Source organism: Porites lutea, chromosome 9, assembly GCF_958299795.1.
Source record: "Porites lutea chromosome 9, jaPorLute2.1, whole genome shotgun sequence".
Taxonomy (NCBI): Eukaryota; Metazoa; Cnidaria; class Anthozoa; order Scleractinia; family Poritidae; genus Porites; species Porites lutea.
This window is the reverse complement of record NC_133209.1, coordinates 30,651,213-30,675,597: the sequence shown is the minus strand read 5'-3', so window position 1 is coordinate 30,675,597 and position 24,385 is coordinate 30,651,213. Positions and strand designations below refer to the sequence as shown.

Below are 24,385 nucleotides of genomic sequence, written 5' to 3'. Positions count from 1 at the left end.
GGCGGGAGAAATTTTGACAACTGAGAGGAACCTGGGTTCTAGATACCATTGTATCACGCCATCACGCCACTAATCTCAATAAATATGGCTGCCAGATTTGCACGAAACGTGCGAACAGCGCGAAACAACAGTGAAAGTTCCAGAGCATTTTCAAAAAAACCTTAATGGGTTAATATGGTGAAACCTGCGGAAGATGAAAGATTAACGATTCTTCAGAGCCTTTTCTGTGGAGGAATCGCGGGCGTGCTTTCAAGGACTCTAACATCTCCTCTCGAAGTTGTCAAAGTTTTGGCGCAAGTTGGAACACTGGAAACGCGCTTAGGTTTTGTCAGATCATTTGGTAGAATTTACCAGAGCGAAGGTCTGAAGGCTTTCTGGAAGGGTAACCGTATCTCATGCCTGCGTCTCGTACCTTACAGTGCTGTTCAATTGGCGGCCTTTCATAAAATGCTGGTAAGCTTAATGTTGATTGTTCATGTTTCCTAAAACTGGATAGTCCAACAGCGAAATTTTTGGGATATGATGGACGTGTTTATTTTGCAGGCCCTGCTGGGAGATCCGCTTACCCCAGGAAATCTCAATGGTACCTACTCGATGGCGGCAGGATCAGGAAGTGCCTTTATTGCAGCATTTTTAGTGTATCCAGCAGACATGCTTAAAACCAGACTTATTGTTCAGAATATCAATCCTTCAAAATCACATTATCGTGGCATAGTTCATGGCTTCAGGAAAATTTGGAAAGCAGAAGGATTCCTAGCATTGTACAAAGGCTTGTTGCCAACATTCCTGGGTGAGTGTTTTGCTCCTCGAGGAACTCACTGGGCAAAGTCAACAACAATTCTTGTTTTTGAATGTATTGTCGACGAAACATGGCACTTTTTTAGGCCTTCCCCATAGCATGTTTTGTTTCCTATTGCCCAACCGATTTTTTGGGATCATGTGTCTTATAAAGGGTGTTGACCGATACATCAGCCGACATCTGGGTTGACTGTCAGTCGACATATCGGTCGCTATTTTGGTCAAGCGTCGGTTGAGTCTTGAATAAGTCTTGGTCAAGTCTCGGCCGGGTCTTGAACAAGTCTTGACAGAGGTCAGCCATGACATGTTGGTCTGTATGTTGACTAACTCTTGCCAGACTCAGCACTCGACCATACTCAATCAGTATAGCGACCAATATGTTGACCGACAGACAACTAAGGTGTCAGCCAATACATGAAAATAGCCCAGAATTTTGTAACTGATCAATCTGGTATCTGACGCAGCTGATATGTGTAATGAGCAATAGTGTCCACCATGTGTCAGTTGACAGGTACCTTGTAACAAAGGGAAAAGCCTTAGAGATGAGGTTGGAAAAACAAGTTGTAGAGGTTATGTCGATTGACAACAAATACACCACTGATACCTTACCAATTCTTGACTGACGGTTCCCTGATACATTGCCGACACACTACCAATGCTATCACAACCGACTGTCAGTCGATCTGTAGACCAATACTCGACCAACAGTAAAATGCCACTCAGCTGATATGTCAACCAAGCTCCAGTTGTTGAAAAGATAGATAGTGCTATCCACTGGATAAATCGCTATCCAGCAGAAAACGCACTTACTACTTATCCGCTGGATAGCAATTTATCTGGCCCCGGTTGTTCAAACGTTGGATAGCGCTATCCACCGGATAAATCACTATCCAGCGGATAAGTATTACGGAAATCAATTACGCTATCCGCTGGATAGTGATTTATCCAGTGGATAGCGCTATCCGACGTTTGAACAACCGGGGCCTGGTGGATAGTGCTATCCAAATTTTGAACAACGGGGACCAACTATCCACTATCCCACATTCAACCAACACTCGACTGATATAGCGACTGATATGTCAACCGGCATTCGACTGAAATATTGGCTGATACGTCAGTCAACAGCCCCTACAAGACACGTGGTCTCCCATTTGCTTAGAAAATTAAACAACAAACCAGATACATACTAGTCTAATAAGCATAATTATTTCACTTTCTAACCATAGTGAAGCAAGAGCACAAAACAGTCTGAAAGTACCTACAAAGCATTGTAAAATCCTGCCTCCCTACTTTGCATCCTGGCTTTTCCTGGACTCAGGCCCCTTTGGTTACTTTTCTTTTCTTTTTTTCCAATGACTGACTGACCCACCTTCGTGAAAGAGAAGGCAACAGAAAATGAGACATTTTGTTTTTGTGAGGATGGCCGTACAATAGAGTTTCAATATCATGGGCTGCAGAGGCGGATCCTCTGACTTTTATTGGAGGGGCCAAAAAGAAAAACTTTTGCTAAATGTTGGAACTGTTTTACAGCCAACCACTTTCAGCTTTTTTCACCACTACACATTATTTTCTAGTAAGCCAATCTTGGTAGACTTCAACTTCCAAAGCAAATAGGTTTCAATTTATTAAAAATTTATTTGGTCCGATGAGTGTATTTTGGGGGCTTTTGAACCCCAGCAATTTCTCCCTGGGCTCTTCACTGGGTTGAAATAATACTGTAGACTAACTTTTCTTTTTGATTTAATATACATTTCTTTAAACAGTGCTAAGAGAGCTAACATCTTGATTTCAGGTGTGATACCATTTGCTGGAGGTTCGTATTTGGCATACAGTCTTTTAGACAGTTCCATCGCGAAGCCTCCAGGAGACCAGCTGACTCCTGTTTACATGTTTGTTAGTGGATGCCTGGCTGCTGCTTTTGCGAAGGTTACTTATTTCCTTGTTACTTGCATACACAAATCTTGTAGGCACTGAGGAAGTTTGAACAAATGAACAAATGAACAAGATGGAATTGTTGTTGTTGTCATAGTGTATGGGTAAAGTCATTGCAGAGTAAGAAGAAAGGGAGAGACCCTGAGCTTTTTCTAGGCAATCAGAATAGTGGCCTGTTCTTGGCTCTCAGATAGTGGGTAGAGTAGGCACATGAGCATGTGCTCTGGGGAAAGGGGGTGGTTTTATTTTCGTGTTAGTGCTTTTTCAATTTTGCCCACCCTACCATCTTGGAGCCTGGAACAGGCTAATCAGAATAGGGAATCTTGATGCTTCAGGAACTGGTTTGGTGAAGAGTAGGCACTGAGGGAATCTGCCATTCTTCCAATAAACTAAACTTGCAATCCAGGCGAGATCATCCCGTTCTGGGTCTCCAAGAAAGCTGAAATACCCCATCTTTCACCCTGCCTTTATGTCTCAAAGGTAAAATATTAATATGGTTGTCACTTAAGTTTGAATTTGATGGTATTTTTTCTTTCGCAGACCTTGTCATTTCCTTTTGATACAATAAGAAAGAAAATGCAGGTTAGTTTCAAGCATGCTCTTGGATTCAATGTGTGGGCAACAAAAGATTTAGCATGTGCTGTTTGACAATATTGATAATGTTAGGTGGGCAAATTTTCCTAGTATATTTAAAGGTCATTTGAAATAGTCAAAAGCTTTTAGAACAAAAGTGCTCCTCACTCTGACTGAAAATACTGGCCTATGGGATACAGTAAACACCAGCATATACAAACCTGTGGATTAACAACCTCCTGACAGAAATTTGCCATTTTAATACCCCAAAATACAAGAACCTGGCAACCTTATATGTGGGTTATTGTGATAAACATTTTAAACAAGGAGTGTATTATATACTTGAGACTGTAAATTTAAGAATAACGAGAACATACTGTACCAAACTGTATTATGACTTACGTAATCAGTTTTGTTAGTATAGGTAATAGCATAATTAGTAGTGATTTTTGGCATAAATACCATGAGTTATGTTTCAAAATATTGTTATACGTAATTTCACCAGCCGTTAGGCGAGTGTAATTTGAGACAATTTTGAAATATCACGAGTGGTATTTTTGCCAAATATCACATACAAATCATGCTATTATTTGTTTATACTACTACACGCAAAAGGTTTGTAATTTTGAATCACATGAAGGTATTTCAAATTAATTTTGGATTCCAGGGCAAAGTTCTTAAAAGCAAGTCACCTGCCACCCAAGCCCAGGAGTTACATAACTATGTTAAAAGCAACTTTGTTACCATAAATCTTAGCTATCCAGCTTTTCATATTTTAGGTTTGAGAGAATTTTCTTCAAACTGTCAATACAATAGATACTTAAGAATATGTTTTTGTTGTTTGGTTGAAAACTTGTAATGTGCAAAATGTATTGTAGCAAATTACTTATCAGTGGTATGAAGTAAAAGCTAACTTGGATTTGTGTGGCAGGCAAGAAGTAAAAGTCTTCCAAATCAAGGTGGTGTTGATATCCAGTTCAAAGGAATGACCAGTGCTTTTGTTCAAACAGTGAAAATAAATGGGGTTACTGGCTTGTGGAGAGGACTAACAGCTAACCTTTTAAAGGTGGACATTTTTATGTATTCTAATTTGTTTGGCTTTGCATGGTGCATGAGAATAATAAAAACTGCTTGGCTTAAGAATTCTGCCAACCAAACATGATGTATCTGCCACGGAAAGATCCAATATCATTTCCATCAACCACACTCCAAACTTTAACATTCTTTTGGTGTCAGCTTTCTAGCCTGCAAGGAAGTTGGCTCTCATTTTTAGAGATGTCATAAGAAGTCACACACACAAGCAGCAAACACTTATAATAAACCTCACTTGCATGTTCTCTCAGAGCTTACTTCACTCACCACTCAAAATGGAGAGCATAATCATAGACTATAGCTTCCCTTGCAGATGTTTTCAGGGCTTTGTCAGACGTTCCTTCTCCATGTTCAATGACGTGACAAGCCAAAAGAACCTCTGTGAGGGAGGCTACACAGGCTTAAGGTTTTTCCATCCTCTGCCTACTCATTAAGTGCATACCAAAATCAATGATGGATACCATTATTCACGTTTGAGCACTCTCTTTCCTCACATTTCAACTCAGATTTTCAAATAGTCTTCTTGAAGTACTAGTAGGTGAGGATATTAGAGACCTTAAGATCCAACAAGAACGTCAAAAAAACAATAGGTTTAAAAACCTAAACAACAATTTTGCCTGTGCATCACCCTTTTTTGTACACGACTACGACGTGAAAATGACTTATTTCACGTTTTACAGAGGAAGTATACAAGCGACAACAAAATTTCCTCTCTCTTTCTGAACTGGGATATGGTTCTTAGGAATTCAACTTTAGGAGGGTTCACCTACATTTGACAAAGTTAGTGACTTGGAGTAATAATTCTTTCAATCTTCATTACAATTATTACAATTATTATCATTACAATTATTGTAATGAAGATTGAAAGAATGCAAATTCACTCTTTTAGTGATGATTTTGCTGCTGTCGTCGTCCTCGGAACTTACGGTCCCTATTTTCACAAAATGCACTGTACAATCCCCTTAGCTAGCACTTAAACCTCTTGTGAAAATTAGTAAGTGAAACCTCAACAGGCAGCTGGCTTGCTGCTTGCAAGCTAGTGTCAAACCGAAATTGTCATTTTAGACAAAATTCATGAGTAACTTGCTCTTTTCTTTCTCTTATTTACAGATTGCCCCAAATGCTGGGATTATGTTCCTCTCATTTGAGTACACCAAAAGAGTATTTCTATTCTACAACGGTTACACTGAGTCACCATTTTCAAATGTTCCAAAATCTCATGTAGATCAGAGTATGTCCCCAAATGAACTAAGCCATCATTTTGCAAAGAAGAAAGGACCTAGGAGATGACAATAATCGAGCTCAAAGTGGAAAATAACATCAGGGATTATGTGTTATAGCTTAATTTATTTTTGTTATTAGATTTGTTGAAATGAATGGGTGATATAAAACTGGCAGAATCTTTGACTGCCTTTAAAATAATGTACAGAAATAAATAAATAGCAATGTATTTCGAGCTTGAGTAATACTGTCACTTTTGGAAAGTAACAAATCTTGCTACTTAGCAGTCTACAGATTGTCTTTAGCCTTTGTCTTTCGCTCTTTTTCTCTTCTCCTCAACCCTTCGCCCACTAGAGAGCCTTCTAATAATATTATTATTCTTTAAGGTAATTCCCTTGAAAAGGATGTACTATCCAGATTTCTTTCAAACTTGGCACAATTGTCAGCCATATATAGAACAATCCAAAATTGCAATAAAAAGATGGGGTCACCCTGCTTGTTTTCACCCTGTGTGCCCATTACTCTGAGTGTTTTTTCCCAGTTGCGTGCAAAATAGTCGAAACTTAAACAACCGTCAATTTATCATACGGCAAAAAATATAAATCTTACCTAAAACCTGTTTTTTTGTATGAGCTATACGTCTTCAGTAAAATGACTTCAAATCATCTGATCGTTAAAAAATGGAGAGAAATGGACAGTCTTAACATTATCTCATACTTCTCTGTAGTTCTAGTTGTGGAGTTTTATGTCATTCATAATCAAAAATTTACAACTTCTACTAACCAAATTTTTTTCTCTTTAAGATATATTTTGTGTATGGCCCTAATGAGTAAAAAACACATAAATATAGAAAGGGGTTCACCATTCTCATTTCATGGCAATAAGACATCAAAGGGACAATTTTGGCTTCAAATGATCTTTTTGCGCAAAGGGACTGGGGCAAGTTTCAAGAAAAAGACCTTTTTAGCCGTGTAGTCATCAAAATCGCTGTTAAAACCATTTTGACGACAAAAGGGGCCTTTGTTACTTCTTTTTAGGCGACCGTCGAAAATCATTGTCACTTTTCAAGTCACAATGTTATGCACAGTAGGTGATCTATAGTGCAAAACGAGGGAATTAACTTAGAAGATCCCTGTTTAGAGTCATTAACGTAATACAGTCAAACCCTGTTAATACAGACATGGAGGGTGTCACAGAAAGTGTCTGTATTAACGGAGTAACCGTATTAAGTGGGTTGAATTTAGAGAAAATGTAGGGGCTTTGTTTCTTTAGGGACAAAGCAAACTGTCCCTAATAATGAGGTGTCTGTATTTAAGTGGGTGTCCTTAAAGCAGGGTTTGACTAACTTAGTATATACGAGCCACGTGAAAGTTACTGACCGTGTTTTGACAACATGAGAGGGAAGGTTCCATACTTACAGCTTGTAGTAGGGGCCAAACATAGGGTCAATCTGAGAAGAGATGTCCAAATACCTGCACTGTAGCCTCAATTTCAGACACTACTTAGAGTTGCTTACTCCCTCAAAGCAACTCAAAGTAATGTCTGAAATTCAGGCTACCTGCACTGTAGCTTTTGACATTCCCTCTTTGGTGAATTGTCATGACTTTTGCTTTGAAATTGTGAGGAAAACAAGATGCTGGGTTGGTGAAAGCCCAGAATATCAAAATGTTAGGACGATGGAAAAATAATGAACTCTGACATTACTGGGGTAGGTTATATTGGGGTTCTTTTCCACACAATTTACTATTATAATGGGCCGTGGGAAAAAATAGGGGTAGTTTCATAGTGGTTTCACTGTCTTAAGGCTAATTTACACAGTACAACTTTGTTGCAGACAAAGCGCTTATGGTGAGCCAACAAAATTATGTTCAACAGTGTTGTAGGCTTGAATTACACATGCTGATCTGCACTGTACACCATGAATACTACATGCAACAAAGTTGTATTTTTAATGGTTATAATAACATGGTTAAAAGAAGGCCAAGCCACACCCATTAGAAGCAAGCCTACAACAACAACTGAAACTGCTGTTTAATGTTATTGTATTTTCTTTGTATTTACACCAAGTTACATCATCCAAACAAAGCTAGCAGTGTATAATCCCACAGAACGGAAATAATGATTAAGTGCTCCTTGAAATAAATCTTGCTGATATACAAAATTTTTCCAATAATTCTAAAGTATTGTAAAATTTACATATTAGTTTAATACCTACACCTGAATAACAACTGCTCAATTTTCTGTCACCTTTGCCATAACATTGTTACAGCACTGAAGTATTGGAAAGATGCAAACAAAACTGTTAAATTAAGAGAGAGAAGCTTGCAGTGATTGCAAAGAAATGCAACCTTTGAGATGGAGTCCTAAGAGTTGTCTGTTTAATATCATTAAGCATTTATCCAGCTTTGCTCCACAATTGCAATTACTTTCTTTTCATACTCGCGTTTGTTCTCTTGGTAAAGTTGTGCTGCTAAACTGTTGGCTGGACTATTTGGGTTAGGCTCATCTAAAAGAGACTGTAAGATGAAACAAAACAATCACTGCAAGTGTAAGCTGTGAGTTATAAGCCCAGGCTAAGGGCAAACAGGATGAATCTGTGAATGGGAAAAATATGAGCTAGAGTGGATATAACATGTCATGTTATCACTGGCAATCACCTTAAGAATAAAAATTTAAGAAAGGCAGTAGAGGAAATCAAAAATACTGAAATGGATATCACACAATTTACAAGCAAGCAACAGTGACATGACAAAGAAACCTGTCTAACAAAATATTTTCTGTGCAATCAAAACCAGGGAATTCAAATCCTTCTGCAACTAGCTCAGAGGAGCAAGTGCCGTTTCTTCTTACAAACTACTATAGAGTAATTTTGCCTGTAAATGCTTGTCCCAAATTAGCTTAACCTGGGTCTTACAGGATAGTTCCTAACAGAATAAATAAATAAATAATAAACTACAATTTAGAAGTAGCAGTAGCAGTAGTGGTTCTTTGTCTAACAATTAGTTCTGGTCGCATTGGAATTTGACTTTCGAGGAGGGGGGGAAACCAGAATACCCAGAGAAAAACCTCTCTGAGCAAAGCAAGATGCCAGGACTTGAACTCAGGCTACACTGGTGAGAGGCGAGTCCTTTCACTACTGTGATACCCTTGCTCCTCATAATACAGGTCAAGACAATAGAATAGTTCTGTCATACCAACAGAAGATGTCTGCCTTATATTTGACGTGACTTTCAAAACTTTAATAAGTGACTGGTAAAAGGTGTTGTGATAATACATACCTTATTTCCTCGAATAAGCACCCAAGCTCTAAAAAGCGCCCTCCCCCAAATAAGTGCCCACCCCCAAGGCCATTATATCAAAGCCATGCCCCCCCTTCCCCACGATTCAGTGCCCCCTCCCTTCCCCTTCACTTTCTTAGAAAAGTAGTAGGGATACAAGAAAAACCAGCTGCTATGGTCACCTTATTTTCAACTTTTTAGGCTTCAACTACAACCACTGGGAAAAGTGGGAAAACAATGGTTTCCACATACAGGTATTCCATTAAGCAAAATCCAGTTACTTCTATATTTATGCTCGTGCTTGCAGAGGTCCTTTTTGTGCATTATCTCTTCTTTTAATTTTTGTTGTATTACCCACTCTATTGATAAATGCCATAAACTTCCTGTAAACAACTAACTTATTCTCTAGTTTAATTATTAAAGGAAAACATAAGCGCCCTCCTTTGAATAAGAGCCCATCCTTTTAGCTGAAATTTAAATGGGCGCTTATTCAAGGAGATACCGTACATGATGTACGGTTCTAATATTAACTCTAAGTGAGGTCTGCAACTAAAAGCAGAAAACTAACCTGTATTGATGTAAGAATAGAAGACACATCGTAGGTTGGGCTCCAACGATTTTGAAGAATATCTAAGCAAATCCCACCATCAGCATAAACTGCAAGGACAAGTCATAATAATTATTGGTTGGACCAAAAATTAAACCTTTTTAGGTTGAACATAAATCTCTTTAATACATTACACTAAATTGTCTATACAGCTACTGAAAAAAAAATTATGCAACATTTTATTAGATCATGCAGAATATTGATTATGTAACTGCGATCTTGAAAGACTGAGGATTTTTTAGCCATCTTCCCTGAAATCAACTGTGGAGCTTTTAAGGAGACATCCATGTCTGAGTCATTTCTCTTCTGTAAACAAATAACTAGCTTGAAGAAATGAATTTCATGTCTGAGTGGCAAGAAAAACTTCATGGATCTTCTGTTGCCATCATGTAATATCCTCCATCTATCTATAGGTATCTGAACAGAGAGGTTTACCAATACTTTTGGTACTTCCGTGCTTCAATGGAAATAACTGTTTTTTAACAGTAAAAAGTCTGTAATGCAGGTTCATGGTGTGCTGATCATTGATTTTCATCATTGATCAAAAGCCTTAGTGTAGAGTGACACCAAGGAGATCTTGCCAAAACCACCAAAAAAACAAAACTGAAATAAGAAAGCCAAACAAGGACTGTTGGTGGTATGATGTAAGACACTGCTTTGCATCACGCCAGGCCACCAGCAAGTTGTAACATTTGACTCTAGATTATCTCGCTAAGAAGTTTGCTACAACGCTGAAATACGCTTATTTGATTAGCCTGTGTGGTAGGTGTTGGTTAGTTTTTCTGGCAAGTTTTTATAGAGTGCGCAAGATTTTCCGACATATTCCATTACGCTGAACACATGGGTGGCAATCATGTCCATGACATAAATTCAAAATTTCATGCTGGCCATTTAAATAACTAAACTGGAAATAATTCAGTCCCCAAGTGTGGCCCCAGCCAATTAGCATTATGATTTGAGCTCTCTGGTGCAACCAACCACAGCCACAGGGTATTAAAATAACATTGTTGGTAAGACATTTACTAGTAATACTTGACTCTACAGCAGCCCCTGCTCTGTACATTGTCAGTCAATAGTATTCTTGGTCATTGTGAAGCTCTTTGAAATATACCGATCCACAATCAAGATTTTCACACATATTCCATACAATAGGTGAGATAAAAACAGGAAACGCAACATTTCATGCACTGATTCAGTTCCATTTACACAGCTTTGATCAAAACATTCTCGGTTTCGAGAATAGTTTGTTGTAAACCATATGAAAAAAAATAATAAGAAGTTGGAATTTTTCACTATATCTTTCACTTTTTAAGGAAAGTAAGCCTAAGAAATTCAAAGGTTTCATTAATTCATGCTCGCACGTTCTAGTCTTTCTTTAAACTTTACAGAAGGACATCTGTGAGCAAGGAATAAGTCAGCACAGAATTTAATTGTTGGGGAATTTCTGTAATTGTCCATCGTTGTGCTAGTGTGCTTATTCCCTCAAAGACAGAGAAAGAGTGTCTGGCAAATTGTTTCCAATCAAAGATTTGCAAACTCATGTCTGGCAAACTCTCCAAGTGTGTATATATACACAGTTATACACACCTTACAACTTCATCTGCACTTAATGAGTGTCTTTGGGTCCATAACTTTCAAATGAGATGCTCCATACAATGTTACTGATAACTCGTAACACAAAAGAGCATCGAAGTCTGACTGTAAGATAAATGTCACAAAATCTACCCAATCGGTCCCTTCGGGATTTTCTGTTTTACGTAACCCAAACCATCTCTTACTTGCGGGCCCGAACAATAGAAATGTCATCGTTACCCCACGATTCCATGCGGCCTCTGTCAAGATTTTTTCTGGCATCCTGACTGTTTTTTTCAACTGTAAGTATTTCCCTTAAGATACACGCAAGCTGCTAGAGTGCCTCCTTGGGATTTCACCTTCTGGGCAAAATCCCTGTGCGGGCAATTACATCTCTGGGTAGTTTAAATCAGGTGTGAAAGAATGCAAGAATGCTTTACAGTAGAATATGGCTAAATTAATAGAGTGTTCAAGTTTACACCAAAACATGCACTATCTAGGGAGAGGTATATCATGGCCCTAAGCAAGCCTTCATGCCCTCACTTACCGTTGGGGTGAAACATCTTTGATATGAACTTAACAGTCGGTGGTTTATTGGGGTATTCTTCTGTAAATTCCATTTGTAATTTAAACGTCCCTATAAAAGCGAAACAAAAACTTATCTAATCAACTTTGTTTCTCCTCGCATAAAGGAAGCAAACGTACGTAAGGCAAGTTACGTAAACCAAAAGAACAGCTTACCGTCTTCAAATGGTGTGTCTTTGGGTCTGCGAAGAAACACAAAAAATTGTTGGAAAGGTTCTTTTATGCTCCCTTACGGTACTCGTTGCAATTGAAATGTTTTAGCTATTCAAGTTCATAGTAAGCTTATTGTCATATACTTACCCGAAGATAACAGCGTTCCAAATCATAATGTTGTTATCACAAGGAGCTCCGCTAACACCGTCTGGGGGCTCGTCTGAAATTCTGGCAAATTGAAACAAAAAGCACGGTCACTCAAAAACAACTAGCAACACGAACGTTCTACGTATTAATGATCCGCTTACTCTCAGTTCTGTATCGCTATTGTTACTTACGTTGGCTACCTACTACCAGTAATTTAATTTAATACCCAAAGAGAAACTTTTACCTCTTAAAATCCCTCATCAATCGTCTTCTAGCGGGAGTAGACATCGTAAATTTTCGTGTTGAGTAACAACACAAATTTACCGAAGCGACAACACAGCAGTTTTCGACCGGGCGATGTAACGACGTGTGACGTCACTTGCAGAGTCATCTGATGATGCAATTCGATCCGCTGACCGGAACACGATTCCTTTCTTGCTCCCCTTGCTCGAGGTTAGATTGTTTGATTGCTCATTGTTGTTTATTTATCCTTTCTTTCGGTTTCAGTGTCTTCGCAGGTGATGAAGTCATGTGTAGTGGGGAAAAAGCGGGTTTCAGAGTGCAGTATGGATAGGTAGCGCGAGAGGAACTATGCGCGCGCGTCCGCGCGAGCCTCACCTACTCCTACTTGACTGGCGATAGCCTTTAACCTCTGGTTAAGTTCAAATCGATGTATTTCTTCCTTGTGCTGTGCCCTTACCCTGACCTGATGCCCAAGAAAAAAGGAAAATTGGTTTGAGAGGTGCAACATTGGGAAAAAATTATTAGATGACTTAAAAAATGATATAGAAACAAAATGAAAAAAAAAAAATGAAAAAATGAAAGAAACAAAACCCCTGATCGGAAAGTGTGAAAAGTAAGTGGTCGTAAAAATAGACGTTTCGGGCATATGACCGTTCTCCAGTGTAAAAGAAAACTGTTAAACTATGCAATTCAACGGTTTTCTCTTTCACTGAAGACTTCCTGTTATACAGCTAATTTTGGAATAGATCTTCCTTATTCATGAATGATAATAATACTAATAATAATAATAATAATAATAATAAGAAGAAGAAACAGCAATAACCATAGACGACAGAGGAGATAAAATTAATCTATTGACATATTCTCATGTAACCTCTTTGTACAAGTTTCTGTCTATTGTATTTCTCCACCAATCACATTTTATTTTTTATTTTTGTGTTATTTTATACACTGTAACCGTTTATTCTATTCTCACTTAGCTTTTCCAGCTCCTGATGAAGACTAGTTTTGTATAGTCGAGATATTGGGCAAATAAATTTGTAAACCTTAGCAGTCCGATCAGCCTTGCCTTCAATTTTAAGTGTTATTTTATATTGTTTATTGTTTTGTTTGCCAAAAATTGTACAAATCAAATAAAATCTACTTAATTAAACTCGCATAGCGAGGAAGTCCAAGAGAAGCCACCGGGCTTATAAGGAATGGGCCCCCTCAGTTAGATAATTAGAACAAAATATTATCATAATTACACATGGGAAAATCAATGGCAGAACTATAGTAAATCTTAAAATAAGTATATTAGATAGGCGTACATAGTTCTAGGCTAAAAAAAGCGAAATGACAAAAAGAAAAAAAAAACAAAAGAAAATAAAAGAGCAAAGGAAGAAAAAAAAAATACATGTATATATCTATAAATTACTATTTATGATAAGAGGAATGCTTTCAGCTTACAGCAAAAGGAAGCGGTACTTGTTGCATTTCTAATTTCAAAACTAATTAAGAGAGTTAAAAAAAATTTAGGACCTTGGAAACTGATGGAGAACTTTCTTATATTAGTCCTGCATTGTGGTAAATAAAAATGCTCTGAACTTCTAGTGCCATAAGAATGCACCTGGCGTGTCACCAAAAACATGTTATTGAAGCTATAAGGAAGTAAGCCAGATCTGTATTGATACATAAATTTTCCTATTTGAAGTTTGTAGATACTCTCAAGATTCAGAATTTTTAAATAAGGGGTCAGTGTGAGCATCGAAAGCACTCCTCGACACTATTCTTACGACCCGTTTTTTGAAGTGTGATTAATCTTCTGAGGTTTGATGGGAAGGTCGATGCCCAGACGCTCACGCAGTAGAATAAGTATAGGTAGACAAGGCTAAAATAAAGCATCCGTAAGGAGGAATTATTAAGGCAAAAACTTGATTTATAAATTATACCTATGGCTTTAGACACTTTCCGAGCAACATTATGTATATGTGATTTCCATGTTCATCTAAAATTACACCAAGAAAAGTAGCTTCCTTAACACGATCAATCGAATGATTACTAATATTAAAAGCTAAATCAAGTGTTTGCCTGTTTTGTCGCGGTCTGAATATGATAAAATTAGATTTCTTAACATTAATAGATAGCTTATTTGTATAAAACCAACACGTTATCTTTTTCAATTCTAAATTTACAACTTCCATAAGATAGGAAGCATCAGTATGCGAATAGAAGATATTAGTGTCATCAGCAAATAGTATCAGCTCTAAGACCTTGCTGATCCTGATCTACGACCAGATCCAGCTTTCCCTCACCGCTGTTTGTCCAAGTAGTCCTTGCAAGAATTGTTCACTAGCAATAACTATGCCGATCGTTTCACTCTGTAGTACTGCGAGAACACGCGAGAAGAAATATCGTTTCCCTCGTCTGCAGCGTATATTCGGTGCGGGGGGGGGATGGAGTGTTTAGCTCCTTCTACTCTCCGGAAGGGACCGGTCATTATTTATGTAGAGGGGGGAGGGGGGGGGGGGTGAGAGAAATACATGTTGGGAAGATCAAAATTTCTGTAAGGCCCCCCCTGCAGACCATTTAAATAGCAAGTGGCCCCCCTACTTTATTCAATATTTACGTGATGACCCACCCACACACACACATACACACCACCACCTCACATCTCTTCTTATAAGCTCTTCAATGTAATTACTAAAATGCATGTAACATACTAATTATAAGATGATTAGTTACTTCGTATAACAATGGAACTAACCTACTCTATTACAAAATAACGGTATCGCGTAGACCAGTGTCCAGCTTTTCGTCCACTTCTTCTGGACAAGTTATGTGTATAGTGTGCATGCCAGTATTATTAACTCATAAAAGTTTCATTTTTTTTAAATATTGGAAACGTGATAGATTTTTACAAATCGTGCCTTCATGGTGAATGCAAATGTAATAACCGGGCAAAATATAATTCTTTTTAAATGATTTTCCCACAGTTGTAACTTGACGGACTACTTTCTTGTTGTTTTATCACGTTTATCATATCATTGTTGTTTTATCATGTTTTTCTTGGGCTATTGAAGTGACAAGCATTTTGTTAAAAGAAAATTCAGTTAAACCAAATATTAGAGCAGATAGGTCTGGATTCTTTATTAGCTAAAATTTGAAATTACAATGAAGTTTAGAGCTCAAACAGAATTTCTGTCACATACAAATGACTAAGTTGTACAAAATAGTGGTGCTTTGAATATACAAAAAGCAATAGGATTAGCATAAAATAGCTTAAAATTGTACAATTTAGCACTACCTATCTTGGCCAATGGACCCGTCTTAAAATATACCTCACGATCAAACTGCTGACCCCCCCAAACTTCTTTATAAGAAAGCTTAGCCTCCCCTTCTTTTTTTCCTTCCCCCCCTACATAAATAATGACCGGTCCCTAAGTAAAATAAAGACAAGGTATATTCGAAAGCTATCTAAAACGAGATTTATACACAGTTAAACTGCACTCTGGGGACATTTTTCACATAGCTGCATGAAGGAGGAAGAACTTTAAGTACTCAAAATAGTGAATGTTTAGCGGTATTTTTTCACGTTATTATCTTATTATTTTTTCCAGTGGAAACACTAACAGGAAACAACAGTTTACGTAGGATTGCTATTAAAAATAGAAGCTTGGTAAAAATATCAGCTGGTAGGTTTTAAAACATAAACAGTGACGGATGTGTTTGAGCTCCCGTTACGAGCAAAATCGACTTTGTTTTCAGAACTTCAACAAACTTTATAATGGTGGCTTTTATACGTTTATGACTCAGTCATTTTCAGAACCGAGCATATCATCGGCCAAATACATGTAAATTTAATAGTTTATTTTAATGTTTGAAACCGAAGGACCTGAAAAAATCAACGTCATTGGTGTCCACGTGACTAGCTGGTTGACTACAGCAGGTGCCGGATGGTTGTTGTTTATAGTATTTGTTAGATGAAAACTGCCGTTCGAAACTGTTCTGTCTTTTTCAGTTTAAAATGTCTTTCCAAGACATCAGGAGACAAAAGACTGTTTTGGCAATGAGAAAACGAAGTTTGGATGTGGGAAACGGTGATCCCAGGCGCCATCTGCGGCGGTTTCCCTCGGATTCAGATCTCTACAGAAAAGTTCTGCACAAAAAAGCCATGTCACACACAAATTTGCATAAGAAGTTCGCATCCTGTACGCAGTTAAACAAACCGGCACAAACTTCAAAACATCAAAACTGCAAGAGTTTCAAGTACGAAGAAAAGTTGACCATCGAACTAAACAAATTTTATTCTCAACAGGTTAAAGAGAATAGAGTTAGAGTTCGGCGGAACAAAAGTCTGGCTTTTTCTGTCGTTTTTAAGGCCTTAATTCATGCACAAGTTGTGAGCGACCGTTTCACCCTGGGGGAAATTTTGCGTAGTGGGTCAAGGCAAGGTAACATGGTGGAAAAAGAAAACGACCGGTTCGAGTTTGAAGTGCCTGTGTACCTAGATGACAACGAAAAAATTTTTATTCACCGAGCCGAGGAGGATGGCTTCATAAGACTGCAACTCGAACACTGTGAGACTTGGAACGATTGCCTCGACTCCGAAGGATTTCTTTCAGCAAATCTTGTTCGCTCAAAGCTTCAATTAACCATGAAAAATGCTATTAAAAATCTAAATTATGATGTAGAACAGGGAGCTGACGAGTTTCCGGGAGGAATTGAGAGTCTGGAAGTTCTCTGTGAGGGTTCAACCATAGTTCTGCACATCAACGATGGTTTCTTGGTCGTGGAGTTGATTCCGACGATTCCAATTCCGAAGACAAGTTTAGAGTGGTGTCGTCGATTTTCCGCCAAATCCGAGCCTCCTTCTGATGTCGTCGGAGAACCCTGTCCGCTTCCCATGAGCGATCCCGAAACCCTCTGGAAACTGTCCTTTAAATCCGCGGAGAAGAAAAAGTTCATTTCTCTCGGCACCACTAAATTCCGTGTGCTGCTATCTTTGGCAGAAATGCGGGAGCGAGACAAAACACTGAGGGAGTTGTCATTGTATCATTTACAAACAATTTTATTTCACACTGGAGACAAAATCACTGATCCTTTGAAATGGTGCACCGACAAAATAGGAGACCGCTTCCTGGACGTGCTGGGCTTATTGGAAAAGTTCTTAGAAAACAAAAATTGTCCTCATTATTTTCTTCCACAAGCTAATTTATTTTCAAGCATGAATTCAGTTACGGTTTCTACTTTGAAAGACAGAGTGCGCAGAATGTTAAAGCCATCCTGCGTAGCTTGTAGTGTTAAGACGATTTGTAAAAAAGGGTAATGATGCATTAACTTTAAGCATAAACCGTATTTCTTTGAATACTCTAAGACGGGCTTAGGCTAAGACATTTCATTTCATGTTTGCGCCTTAGCATGCGCTTGCGTAAATCAAACAACTGGCTCGACCAATGGCAGAGCGGCAAATTTGGCACCGTAAGTCGCGTTTAGTCCTTTCTGCGCGCTTTGACGCTCCCGTTCTGTTGCTAAATCAGAGCCAAAAGTTTAGCCCCACGTAAAACCCAACAAAAATGGCTTCAAGAATGTAACTACTCAGAAGAAGAAGAATCATTTAATTGAGAATGGATGAAATGTCGCCTAATTTTGCACATTTTCTACGCCTATTTAATTCAAGATTGATTATAGAGAAAAAAAACAGGGGACACTAAAAAATGGAATTTTCTCACAGATAGCTCTTAATATAGCTCTGGATATGGATTGCTTTCCTTTCCACTGACGGACAATTACTAAAAAATATGTAGAAAAATTGTATATTTGTTTATAACTAGATATAACTGTTGTTAAAAGTTCATTGCTGCAGTCGTACTTAGGTAGTTAAACTGTGCTTACTTTTACTTCCTGTTGTTGTTAGTCTGTGTTGCAGTTTATTATTAAAAAAAAAAAAGAAAAAAAGATATCATTTAATGCAGACAGCCATGCTACGATACTGCTGACTAAAGCTCAAATGGGTGTAGAAGTTTTTGCGTAAGGGCGTATGGTATCTTGGTAGAGGCGAGAACTAATACCCAGTCCCTTTTCCACTTTGCTTTGCCTAATTTAGAAAAAAGTTTCATTCCTTCCAAAGTCAAAGGATTCTTTGTGATCCTTCGTCGCGCACGACGGGCAACAGACTGAGAAGCATTTTTAAGGATATTAACTACATACTTGAAAACCTTTGGTAAGTACAGCTCAAAAACGCTAAGTTATTCATGCTTTAGAAGTCATTTTTCCACTTCTGTTTTACTTGGGTAAGTTTGGTCGAAATCTGACGTTTTCTATGGAAGTATTAAGTCTTGATTTCTGATGATGCAACGCTTCAATAATCGAGAGTAAGCAACTATGTATATAGGCACTTGTCTTATTTTAAATTTTTGAGCGAGCCCCTGTTCTTAGTATAGTATTACTTATATTTCTTTATCGTGATTATTTAAATTGGTTATTTACTTTTACTTTGTCAATGAATCTATAATGCACTTTTCTACTTTGGGAAATTAAATGGTTTAAATGTTACCCTCACTTTACCAATTAAGTCTTTTTAAGCGGAAATAAAGTGTTTGATGACTTTTGCTTATTTACTCCCCAAGTATGACTTGTCAAAAACGAGAATTTTAACAATAAACTTAAACAGTTATCGAAAAAGAAATGTAGTCAATTGGTAAAAGTTTCAGTCTTAGAGACAACCGCGAGCTTCAGTTATGAATATAGTTTCGCTCTCAATCGGGGAACGTCCCTTCCAACCTTTAGAGATGGAAGTTTCTAGAATATTACCGCGACGATAAACTTGACTATTTAAGCCCCTTGCAAACGGACGCAACATTGTTGACCAACAACTCCCAAAATTAGTGGATGTTACATGTTGCGTTCGTTTGCACATATTGTTGCATGTCGATACGTGTTGTTGGGAGTTATTGCGCAAAGTTTCAAATCGGTCAAGCGTTTGACTGCCAGCAATATCGGGATCAATGCGTCTGTTTGCACGTACGTAGCTTTAAGCTAACCAGTGTTCCAAGCACCTCAAAGACTTCTGAATTTGAAAGCAAGCGTTTATTGTCTGATGCTGTCTACTTTCGGAAGAAGTTGAATTTAAAAGGTAAATCTGATGAACTAGGCGTGTGCGAGCCGAAGCGCAACGCTTGAAAAATCCTGCATATTAAATTTTTCACGGATTAATCTACCAAAAACAAGAAGGCGGCCACAAGCGGTGGAACTAGTCTGGCCATGGCGCTCAAAGCTAGAATTCGGTTTGCAAATTAGAAGGACGATTTCTGAACTTAAACAGTATAGGAAAGATTGGTTTAAGGCCCTGTTTATAAGTCGCGCAATCGTAGAATTTAATTCAGACGAATTCAATTCAAAGCCTCCAATGCAATAAAAGTCGACGATTCTGCGACGTATAAAATGAATTAAATTCGTCCAAGACGTTTTATCGGTCTTGCCAAGACGGATAAATGAGTGAATGAAGAGTCGTGGATGAGAGGACAACAGACGTGCCCTCTTACAATACATTTTAACATGTGAACAGTAAGCTCGGACGTCAGCATGCAAGGGCACCACTGGCAGCCGCTCTCAGTCCATTTGTGAGCTTATTGAACCCACCCAACCCATGATGTGAATGATGTGATGAGTGAAGGTTGACCACAACACCGGGGTCTACGTCCCCTACTCTTTTCGAACAGTGGTGTGGGTTCTTTTACGTCCTACAAGAACCAGATAAGTATAAGTGCTGTGAGACGAGACCTACGGTTTTTCGTCCTTATCCGAGAAGACTAGAGATTCTAACCGTTTGCTGAGTGTTGGTCTGGCCGGGTTCGAACCCGTGGAGAACCAGCAGACCGGCGCCCTCCCAACTGAGCTAACCAGGCGACGATTCGCGCGTTTTTTTTGTCGAATAAATTGGTTTTTTGGAGAAAAACTTTGCCTTCCAGCTGTACAATGTTTTAAAGACAAAATAAACATGTGTGAAAAGCTGTGGAAAGAGTGGATGTGTCTTCGAGTGCTCGGTTGCTGAAAGTAACGAAGATACGATTGGATGGGAGGAAAACAAAAACGTAGGCTATTGTGACTAGCTGTGAGCTGTGACTGTGTTTTTGTCGATGTCAGCTCGAATCCGCCTCAACACGATGGTCAGTTGCTACGGCTTTTCCTCCCACAACTTCTTAAATTCAATTTTTGGCTCACAGTGGGGTAGTCTATATTCCAAATGAAGCAATACATAAGAACATCTTAATTAGAGAAAAATTTTCTTTAAATTCTTGCCATTGTAAGGGTATTTTTGACGTTCCTTGAAAGTAGGACGTCAGAAGTGACACCTATTTTTAGTAACAACATTAAAGTTTTGAAAAGCAGTGTTCGAAACGTTACAGACATTTTTCCTACGCAAAAAAATATTTATCGTGAAAACTCCATCAAAATCGGATAAAATGGCCTGAAGTTACAGCTAATTAAAGAAAATCAAATTTACCGCCAAATGACCATGTATGGTTAAAATTAGGGGCATTTTAAACGCGAGAAAAATGAATGTATTGGCACAGGAGCAACGTCTAAGTTACATAAAATCAAAATTGTAGTTTTTTCACCTAGTGTATGTGGTACTATGACGCGTTTTTCGTCACGAAATACGTCATTGCGACGTCATAATGACGTATTTCTTGACGAAAAACACGCCATAGCATGACATACCCTAAGTAAATCAAAGGGTGCCTATGGCTAACTTGTGGATTAATTATTTTAGAAATGAAAACCTGATAATGAACTTTCAATTAGTCTACCGGTATATTTTAAGTCTGTCAAAAAATGAAATAATGTTTTAAAAAAAACAAAAAACAAAACGACTGAAAAAAAGGGAAAAAAGGCCTTCTCCAGCGGGAGTCCAACCCCGGACCTATGACGAGGGAGGTCAACGCGTTGTCAATATTGCGCCACGACAACTAATGTTAAACAATCTGATTAAATTAATTATATTTAACATTTTTGCCATGGAGTACTGCCAGATGACGCTGTTTGAAGCTGGTAGAGCTTTATTTGTGAAGAATTGAAAGATATATTCAAGGAAAATTTGCAAGGTTTTGGCGATAAAAGCCGCACTTAACTCATAACTCGCATTTCAAACACATGGCCGACAAAAGTCTCGCAAAACCGTCGCATGGTCTCTTGCTGACGACGTTGTACAGTTTGCAATTCTCGGCTTTTACATGACAACAGTCAATTACGGTTCAGCAACAGTAAACATTTCCGTTTTTACTGGACAAAGAAGCATTTCATTTCAGAATGATATTTCACTAAAAACCATGAGATTGGGAGTCGTGTGGTGAGAAAAGTTAAAAAATCGTGAGACTCACGGCAGAATCGTGAGCTAGCGCTTAGACCAGCTTGGGAGTCGAAGAGCAATATTGCTGATGTTTTCGTCATATTTATCGCCTGGACGAGTCAAAAAGCTTCAAAAGTTCATACTGTCTCAAAGTTGGCCATAGCGCTAATTTGAAACATTCAAAGCCCACATGAAGACAACATATCGTCCAGTGAAAAGTACAAAAGCTCTGGGCACAATGCACACTCAGCACTTCTTGATTGCGGAACAGGAACGATCAATCTACGACAGTTGCGATTTGGTATCGGGCGCTTTTCGTGCGAAGCCGACTAATTACAAACAGTGTCTACACCCAAGTGATACATTTGCATATCGCAGTGCCCACAATAACTTGTTCCTTACGCTACGCGTAATCCAAAAGTTAAAAAAACTAAAATTTTGATTTTATGCTACGCTGTCCTTGCTCCTGTGCCAATATCAACCTAGAAGAGAACCCTGAGAACGAAGTTGTGCCAATACATTCATTTTTCTCGCGTTTAAAATACCCTAATTTTGACCATATGTGGTCATTTGGCGGGAAATTTGAATTTCTTTAATTAACTGTAACTTTACGTCTTTCTCTCCGATTGAGATGGGGTTTTCTCCAGAAATCATATAATTTTATACAGAAAACTAGTATAAAATTAGTTACCATTTCTTTCCTGAATTTTTATTCTGATGCCAAATTTGGAGATCATTTATAACGTCACAATAGCAGTCACATGGCTAAAACTCTCAGTTTTGAGAGGTACGGGAGGAAAAGCCCTAGCAACCAACCACCGTGAAATGAAGTCAAATGTTTTTCTTGTCACTCGAAAGGTCTTCCTGAACCTTGCTCACTGTATGGAGTTGCCCAGACTACTTCCCACCACCCTGAATTTCTTAGACAAACGACGACAACTACGAAAACATACACCTTCATCTTCAACTGACTGCAACAAGAAACATAGCAGTAAACAAACTCGGGCAGTCACTGATAGGATGAAATTTGTCGTCTAAATCGGACAGCACTTAACGTCGACTAATCGACGAATTTTAATGTCAATTAAATTCAACGTATCCTGAACAAGGCCTTAGGGAGACACAAACGTATTTTATTAGTGAATTAGATATTCCAGTCGTGACTTTGTGAAATTGGAGGCAGGATATGAAGATTTCAGCAACACATTTGTCCCGGGGGAACTCCCATATGAAAAAGGGGATGCTAGTTGGAAATTTTGAATTAAACCCCTAAAGGAGAACAATCTGGGCATGGCCAAACCTTTTTTGACCTCTAAGAGACCATATTAAACTTTGATTATATGAATCGAGTAAATAAAAACGAATTGAAAAATATATAATTTTTTAACATTTCTTCGCGTGCAACCCTAAAAGAGGCCTTTCTGGCTAAATACAGGGTGTTTCAAAAGTTCGTTCCGATTGTAAATTGTATTTTGCGCAAAGCATTTAATGCTTCTTTAGGCAAATGTAAACTGTTTCAGGCAAGACATTTATCTAAATAACAGTTCAAAGCAATTTCAAACTAAAATTTGAAGAAATTCTATTTTTTTTAATTTTTGCCCCAACTGTACACGTACGCGAGTTTTTTCCCGCCATACTTTTCCTGCCCATTTTGTAGGTTTTCTATTTTGGTATTTTTAACGTTTTCTTTTATTTTCTCTGCTCCTTCATGAAAATGAAGGTCTACAATGTTTGTGCTAGAGCTCAGGCATCTATTTCTATGGTCTTCTGGCCATTCAGTCCAAAAACAATTGCCAAGTTGTTGAAGAAGTCTGAACGATGATCGAACAAGTGGTCAAAAGTAAAGACCTTAGAAGACAAACCAAGGAGTGGATGGCCGTTTTTTCACAAACTGTGTGAGAAATATTATCGAAAAAGCTGTTAGTATATGCGTAATAATTCCACAAAACAGAAAGGTAAAAAAATTTCAACTTCACATTATCGATCAAAGTTTCGAGCACAACGGTATAGGGATAAGTTACCTAAAAAAGTTGGAAAGCATTGAAGAGAAAAAGGCGATGCACACTTCATGAAAGCATGGTGTCAGAAGGATTTGTCAACTTTATACCAAAGGAGGACCGGACGGCAAACTCACGTGATGTGAACCCACTAGAGACCATCTGGATTATCGAGACGAGACAACATACAAAGATCCAGCCCTCAAAACACTGAACGAGCTAAGACAGTGACTACGCTCCGCCTGGAAGAGTGTGACTTTGGACACGCTTTCGGAGCTCGTACATTCTATACCTCACCGCTTAGAAAATGTAAGAAAACATACAAGAAGAAATTCTGTTTACTAATATTTTAGTTATTTAATGTGAAATGAATAATGAATAACCTACTAAGTTTTACAAAAGGACTTAAATCGGAACGAACTTTTGAAACACCCTGTATATTGTCGTTTTTGCCCAGAACACCCTAAGTGAGACCAAAATCCGAAAGTAAACACCTCTCAGCGAGACGACGAGTATTCCGGCCCCTTCCATATAGAAGTCAACTCCGGGACATTTGTATATTCTCATTTTTGAATATTTTGAATATTTTCAGCCTAAAATCTGCAGAAAAATAAGGATATTAAGCCTGGGCTGGAAAACATTCTTACGAAAAAAGAGTGTACCAGTGAAATTTAATATCCTACATAGAACACTAGCGAGTTGGGCCCAGTGTGAAAAAACATTGCAGGAAACCATCACATTCACGGACAAGGGAAAATCGACTAGGTATTCAGATCGAGAAGGCACTTTGGCGAAAATTAAAGAACGGAAAACTCTTATTTAGCCGCGCAATAAAGAACTTTTCGTTTCAAAAGAG

The 24,385-nt window shown here is 38.2% G+C and overlaps 3 protein-coding genes across 4 annotated transcripts; 2 read left to right on the top strand and 1 right to left on the bottom strand.

Moving 5' to 3' along the window:
- Window positions 1-74: 74 nt before the first annotated feature.
- LOC140947705 (solute carrier family 25 member 43-like) lies at window positions 75-5,745 on the top strand. Its single transcript, XM_073396881.1, has 6 exons — window positions 75-453; window positions 544-790; window positions 2,591-2,724; window positions 3,271-3,312; window positions 4,235-4,369; window positions 5,506-5,745. The coding sequence occupies exons 1-6, from the start codon at window positions 175-177 to the stop codon at window positions 5,683-5,685; spliced, it is 1,017 nt and encodes a 338-aa protein (XP_073252982.1). The 5' UTR covers window positions 75-174; the 3' UTR covers window positions 5,686-5,745.
- Window positions 5,746-7,644: 1,899 nt separating this feature from the next.
- On the bottom strand, window positions 7,645-12,342 carry LOC140947421 (ubiquitin-conjugating enzyme E2 A). Of its 2 annotated transcripts, XM_073396512.1 has the most exons (6): window positions 12,203-12,342; window positions 11,959-12,039; window positions 11,815-11,840; window positions 11,621-11,710; window positions 9,463-9,551; window positions 7,645-8,132 (listed from the first exon to the last, which is right to left on the bottom strand). In XM_073396512.1, the coding sequence occupies exons 1-6, from the start codon at window positions 12,244-12,246 to the stop codon at window positions 8,004-8,006; spliced, it is 459 nt and encodes a 152-aa protein (XP_073252613.1). In that variant the 5' UTR covers window positions 12,247-12,342; the 3' UTR covers window positions 7,645-8,003. The 2 variants fall into 2 exon arrangements, with proteins under 2 accessions (XP_073252613.1, XP_073252614.1); XM_073396513.1 differs by lacking the exon at window positions 11,621-11,710.
- Window positions 12,343-16,155: 3,813 nt separating this feature from the next.
- LOC140948280 (cyclic GMP-AMP synthase-like receptor 1) lies at window positions 16,156-18,089 on the top strand. The gene has a single exon (XM_073397512.1). The coding sequence runs from the start codon at window positions 16,208-16,210 to the stop codon at window positions 17,507-17,509; it is 1,302 nt and encodes a 433-aa protein (XP_073253613.1). The 5' UTR covers window positions 16,156-16,207; the 3' UTR covers window positions 17,510-18,089.
- The last annotated feature ends 6,296 nt before the right edge of the window (window positions 18,090-24,385 follow it).

Excerpts from the sequence above, each read along its gene's own strand:
- LOC140947705 (XM_073396881.1), top strand. The coding sequence starts at position 175 with ATGGTGAAACCTGCGGAAGATGAAAGATTAACGATTCTTCAGAGCCTT. Across the intron at positions 454-543 it reads CGGCCTTTCATAAAATGCTG|GCCCTGCTGGGAGATCCGCT; the intron begins GTAAGCTTAATG and ends TTTATTTTGCAG. Across the intron at positions 791-2,590 it reads CTTGTTGCCAACATTCCTGG|GTGTGATACCATTTGCTGGA; the intron begins GTGAGTGTTTTG and ends TCTTGATTTCAG.
- LOC140947421 (XM_073396512.1), bottom strand. The coding sequence starts at position 12,246 with ATGTCTACTCCCGCTAGAAGACGATTGATGAGGGATTTTAAGAG. Across the intron at positions 9,552-11,620 it reads AAAGATGTTTCACCCCAACG|TTTATGCTGATGGTGGGATT; the intron begins GTAAGTGAGGGC and ends TTGTCCTTGCAG. Across the intron at positions 8,133-9,462 it reads CTATTCTTACATCAATACAG|TCTCTTTTAGATGAGCCTAA; the intron begins GTTAGTTTTCTG and ends TTCATCTTACAG.
- LOC140948280 (XM_073397512.1), top strand. The coding sequence starts at position 16,208 with ATGTCTTTCCAAGACATCAGGAGACAAAAGACTGTTTTGGCAATGAGA.